This window comes from Austrofundulus limnaeus, unplaced genomic scaffold, assembly GCF_001266775.1.
Source record: "Austrofundulus limnaeus strain Quisiro unplaced genomic scaffold, Austrofundulus_limnaeus-1.0 Scaffold638, whole genome shotgun sequence".
NCBI classification, from domain to species: Eukaryota; Metazoa; Chordata; class Actinopteri; order Cyprinodontiformes; family Rivulidae; genus Austrofundulus; species Austrofundulus limnaeus.
Window position 1 is genome coordinate 262,665 of NW_013953040.1, and position 5,731 is coordinate 268,395.

The following is a 5,731-nucleotide window of genomic DNA, read 5'->3' on the forward strand; positions in this document are numbered from 1 at the left end:
GTTGTAATGTGACAAAATATGGAAAAGTTCAAGGGGTATGAATACTTTTGCAAACCACTGTATGAGGGCTGAATACCTGCACACTGAGAACCACAGAGTCAAATAACTTTGGAGCACGGGAACTCGTCTCCATTTATTCAAAGAACTCTCCTCTCTTCTCTCCATACAGGGGAGGAAAAACAAAACATAAAACTATCAGGGTCAACATGGCTACCACAAGAGTGCCGCCCTTTTTTTCAAAGTCAAAGCACACAATATAAAACTCTCACAGGCGGCTATAAAACCCGGTGCTGAGCTTCCAGGACCAGTTTCACCTGATCAGATCTGTTCCTTTTATTGCCTGGAACAGATCCATCAGGAGGGTTTCTGAATTTTATGATTTTTTGCAGAAATATCGCCCGCCAGGGGTTTCTGGCTGAATCCAGGTAGGAGAGCGGGTGCTGGACGTGGGACCATGGTTCCACCTCACTGGATCTCTTCCTTTTCCCTGCATCAGCACAAGCAGCCCTGTGCTGGAAATCAGCCATTTCACCCGCCGTAGCTCGCTTGACAACTTTTGATCACTTATATCTCTGCGGGGGAATGTCCCAGGAGCTTGCAACCACCTCCAGGTTGTAGCGGTGATTCAGAACATTAAAATGAGTTTCTCCCGCTTGGATCCGATACTCAGAACCGGCGCTAGAGGCTCCGGAGTAAATTGAGTATCGTCCGCCAAAGCCCCTTTTTCGGCTGGTCGTTGGTTAATAGCTCCGTGGGGGGACGTCCCAGGAACTTGCACTACCTCCAGTTTGTAGAGGAGGACCTCAGCTTTCCAAAGTCATCTCACTTTCCTGAATCCGATGCTCAGAGCCCGCAGGAGAAGCAAACGAAGGTTGAAATTTCCTCCCAAAAATGCACGTAAAATGCACTAAGTTGTGCGTAATTTGCTTAWAGCTCCGCAGGGCAGTGTCACAGAGACTCCTTTCAAGTATCAGCTTGTAGGGCAGAACCAGAGTTTTAAAACCCGACCAGCCACTCAGGGATCTGATGCTCCGAGCCCGGGATGGGGGGCTAAAACCACCCCCGGCGGAAGTCCAACGTTGCGTAATTTTGGAGGTTTTTTCGCTTATATCTCCACGGGGGAACGTCGCAGGGACTCCAATCAAGAGAGTCAGGGCTTTAAAACCCGACCAGCCACGCCGGGTTCCAATGCTCCTAGCTCGGGAGGGGGGCTAAAACTACACGTGCGGGAGGTCCGACGGTGCGTATTTTGGAGGTTTTTTGCTTATTGCTCCGCGGGGGAACGTCGCAGGGACTTCATTCAACTTTCACCTTGTAGGGCAGAACCAGAGCTTTCAAACAGGACCAGCCATTCTGGGATCCGACGCTCAGAGCCGGCATTAGAGGCTCCACAGCAAGTTTGTGCTGCCCGGGCACCTGGGAAGAAGCTGGCGGGCGACTAGTCGCCTGCGAGCGACTGGTTGGGCACCCCTGCTATAGGTCATCAATAAAACTTTCAAATCATCTCTAAAKCAAACTGTGAAAAACATTTACTACACAACTAAAGCAGAGGAGCTTTCAGAAGGACACTTTCTAGCTTCTATAACAGGACAAAGACCATTCCAGTAAGAAACTCCTGGATTTAAAAAAAGATGGAAACTCTTTAGTTCTATGAATTCTCCCAAAATAAACCTTTTTTCTCTGTAGATTTCAGCTGCCGTGACCTGGTGGATGTGGAGGCAGAGCTCAGAGCAGTGTTCCTGTAGCAGTGATACTCAGAGGAACTAACAGGCTGCTGATTGAGAGCAGCTAAAACAAACAGGAGCTGCAGCATATTCTCACAAGGTTGGGATTGTGGAGCACATTCCTCCTCCCTTCTCCACCTCCTSAATAAACAGGCTTTCTGAGGACCACTTCAAACACGCAGGACGTCCCCTCAGCAGTCTGCAATGGGACAGTCCAGAGCCCGGTCCCAGGGGAGTCCTGGCCAGGACCCGCTCACATGTGACACTGAACCGTACGGTGGTACAGAGGACGAGCCAGGAGAATACGTATAATCTACTGTCTGCTGATGTGTCCCCCGTGGACATGTCCTTGTAGAAGACATTATGTCCAACAAACAGCTGACCTGTTTCCTGGCTTCCACTGGGAGAAATACATCTTTATGATTTTAGTTGTTTTCTTTTTAACCTAAAAAAATTGGTTTAAAAATCAGGCTGAGGCTCAGAGACATGGGTTTGTCTTCCTGTGGCCCACCATGAGGGGCCAGACGAGTCGGCTGCACCATGCCATAGATAGTAGTCAAAGCTGGCTGTAGGGATGTGGAACACCACCTCTCTGGAGCGGAAGGAGCCTCAGCTGGTGTGTGAGGTTCAGAGGAACCAGCTAGATTTAGTTGGGCTCACCTCAACACACATCATGGACTTCAGAACCATGATGCCCCGGAGGGGCTGGACAAGCTCTGACACTTCTGTTTGTCTACACAACAAACAGTTCAGAGTATCTGGCTTGGAGTCCTTAGTCAGGGTGCTGAAAGGTGCTCCAGCTGAGGATGCCTTTATTCTGCTTTTTGTCTCTTCCAGAGGAAGGTGCACCTGGACCAGTCCTGGACCAGTTCTTCTGTGTTTGTCTGTGTCTCTTTCCTGTCCTCCAACCAGRCGGTCGAGGCAGATGGTCTCCTGTCCTGAGCCTGGTTCTGCTGGAGGTTTCTTCCTGATTAGCAGGGAGTTTTTCCTCTCCACCGTTTGCTCAGGATGGGAGACTGTGATGAAGTGATTCAACACAATCTGCTGCTTTCTTCTTTACATTGTTCTTTTTATSWACAGTGTCCTGAGACAACGTATGTTGGGACTTGGAGCTGTATAAATAAACTGAATTGAATTGAAACTCAGTGACACTGGAGGGGCAGACTGGGGCGGTGGTTCCCCTCTTCAAAAAGGAAGACTGGAAGCTGTGTTTTAACTATAGAGGCATCACTCTCCTCAAACTAACTAGTTTCAGGTCAACCAGTCTCTAGTTAACCAGTCTCTAGTTAACCAGTCTCTAGTTAACCAGTCTCTAGTTAAGCAGTCTCTGGTTAACCAGCTTACCTTGGAGCTGGTAGTCAACATTGGACTCGGAGTGGGTCTGCAGCACAGCTGACCTGCGGTAGACCACATGGACCCTGCCCTGGTCCTCCAGGTCCTGGGTACCTTTCTCCAGCGGTTCGATGAAGTACTCATCAGAGTTGGTTCGGATCATCCCAGCCTGAAAAACAGAACTCGGTCAGAACCACAGAACTCACAGTGCTAATGATTCAGCTGAGAGGAAACACTTGATCTTCATTTAGCCTCTGGGACGATGATGAAGCAGTCTGCAGACCTGTTCCTGACCTGCAGTCATCAGCCTTTAGCATCTATTAAAATCTGATTATTTCACAGGTAATGACTGCATTCAGCTCTTAGAATCACTGTCTGTATTAATGTATAAAATATTCAGAGGAATAATAGGATGACTACTTTATTACATTTATATCTTACTCTCATCTGGTCCTCAGTGAGTTTCTGATGGATGTGTGAGAATACAAACCAGGACAATAGAGAGGAAGATATCCTGGTTTCACTTGCAGTAATTGAATCAGGTGGAACGGTGTGTTTCCGGGGACCTGCTATTAGTGTATTATGGTATGTGTTTATGACACAGTTAGGACTGTTTTGCTGCAACTTTCCATCTGTGTGCAATTATCAGCTGGTTACCCAACAACCACTGGTGGAGATCTGAAAGATCCACATCATTAGTAGCAACTCTGGAACTAAATTGGGAAGTAATGACTACCTGCAAGCATCAGATTTGTTGCAATAAGGTGACAGACATGTCTGGTGTGGAAGGTGAAAAAAGGGACACATTTTTCACTAAAATAATGTACAAACTAGATTTATGGCTCAAAAATCCTAATGATGTGTTAAAGCTGGAGTCACSACAGCAAAGTAATAAATATGGTCTCAAACAACACAAAATCGGTGTTCAACCATCCAGATATTTTCTGCAAGTAAAACAGCTCTTAAGCCGATTTTATACTCAAAGCCTTCAGACTGAGGAGGAAATGTAAATCCAGAGGGCCAACTAAAATTAAAATCAAAGTGTAACTAGACATGGGTTTTTATGATGTAAAAACAAGTGTGCATTGCCATGTAGCATGTCATTGCAGCAGCAATGGACATGCCGAATGAACTGTGACCAAGTTCAAATGTGTTTTCTGTACCAGCTTGTGCCTGTCACGTCAGCAGGTGRTTGTAATMAYGGTAATTGTGTGACAATATGAAATTTGAAGAGATTTTTTTGTTAAAGTTGCAATAGCTGGGTTTTGAACCCTGCTCTCTCACATGAAAGCCCATGACATTAACCATGAGACCATTGGAGCTGTGGCAGAGGGCACTGCCAGGGGTTGCTTTGTATGTGTGCAGAAAGAGGCCACATTGCCAATGCAGTTGTTGGCACAGAACTGCATAACATTACAACAATAAAGCAATATTAGGACAATATTATAGTAAAACATCAAAATACAATCATATTAGTATTGTAACCACAGAACTATTGAGATTAAATATTAATAAACTATGGTTCAGTACTGAGTAGATACAGCAGGGGGCAGTATTGGACCACAACAAGGCTCCATTGACTGCCATTATATGATTTTAAACATTAATATTTCAAAAACTATAAGTTGTACAGGCACCAAAAGGCAAAGCCATCATTTGGCACAGGACCTTTACAGAAATAAATTACAATGGCATCTCTAGAACAAAATATGTAGGAGGAGAAGCCTGCCAAAGTGGAGATGACTTGGATGGGAAACAAATCACAACAGTGTGCATTGGATGCAATGCACAGTGATGATGAAGATAATGTCATGAAGGAGTTTAGTGTTGTCTTTGTAGTTTGAGTTAATTAACCAAATTTTAGTTACTTGTGTTCAGCCTGCTTTCTCTTAGTTTCCTCCTCTGTCACTCCCCACAGCTGCACTCCATCTGTCCATCAGCCCAGCTGTTTCCACTCAGTGATCACCTCCTGGAGCCGATCTGTACTCCTAGTTCTTCAGCAAAACTCAGCACAGAACTAGACATGGGTTTTTACGATGTAAAAACAAGTGTGCATTGCCATGCAGCATGGCTTTACCTGCAGCAGTGCACTTGCAGTGTGAACGGTGACCAAGTTCAAATGTGTTTTCTATACCAGCTTGTGCCTATCAAGTCAGCAGGTGTTTGTAATGAGGGTAATTGTGTGACAATATGAAGTTTGTAGAGGGTTTTTTTTTGTTAAAGTTGCTGTCGCTGGGTTTTGAACCCTGATCTCCCACATGAAAGCCCAAGGAGGAGAAGCGTGCCAAAGTGGAGATGACTTGGATGGGAAACGAATCACAATAGACACCCTAACCCACACTGACAAGCATGAGTGTGGTTCTTCTTCCATCAGTGCAGAGCTGGAACCATCATCTCAGAAGTGAGGGGGGAGAATCTTCCAGAGTTCTGTTGAGGGATTACGTATCCTCTCACATTCAGTCGCACAAGAGGACCAACTTTACTTCTTTAAACTTTATGCTAACTAAAACTAAAGTTTTACTTGTTACTCTTGATTATCATCCAACATCTACAGGAGCCAGATCAAGAGCCAAATAACAACACTGAACATGAAATATTCAGTAAAACACCATTCTTGTAAGCAAAGTATTACTTTTATATTAGTTAATAATTTTGTATGGGCGGCACGGTGGCTC

General features: G+C 45.3%; 1 protein-coding gene across 4 annotated transcripts in view; it reads right to left on the reverse strand.

Annotated features, from left to right (window-relative positions):
* Positions 1-5,731, reverse strand: part of adamts3 (ADAM metallopeptidase with thrombospondin type 1 motif, 3) — a 92,507-nt gene that overhangs the window by 55,139 nt on the left and 31,637 nt on the right. For all 4 annotated transcript variants that reach the window (XM_014027345.1, XM_014027344.1, XM_014027343.1 and 1 more), the window contains exon 4: positions 3,069-3,225. In XM_014027345.1, the coding sequence (XP_013882799.1) occupies positions 3,069-3,225 (157 nt within the window). The remainder of the gene's footprint in view (positions 1-3,068; positions 3,226-5,731) is intronic.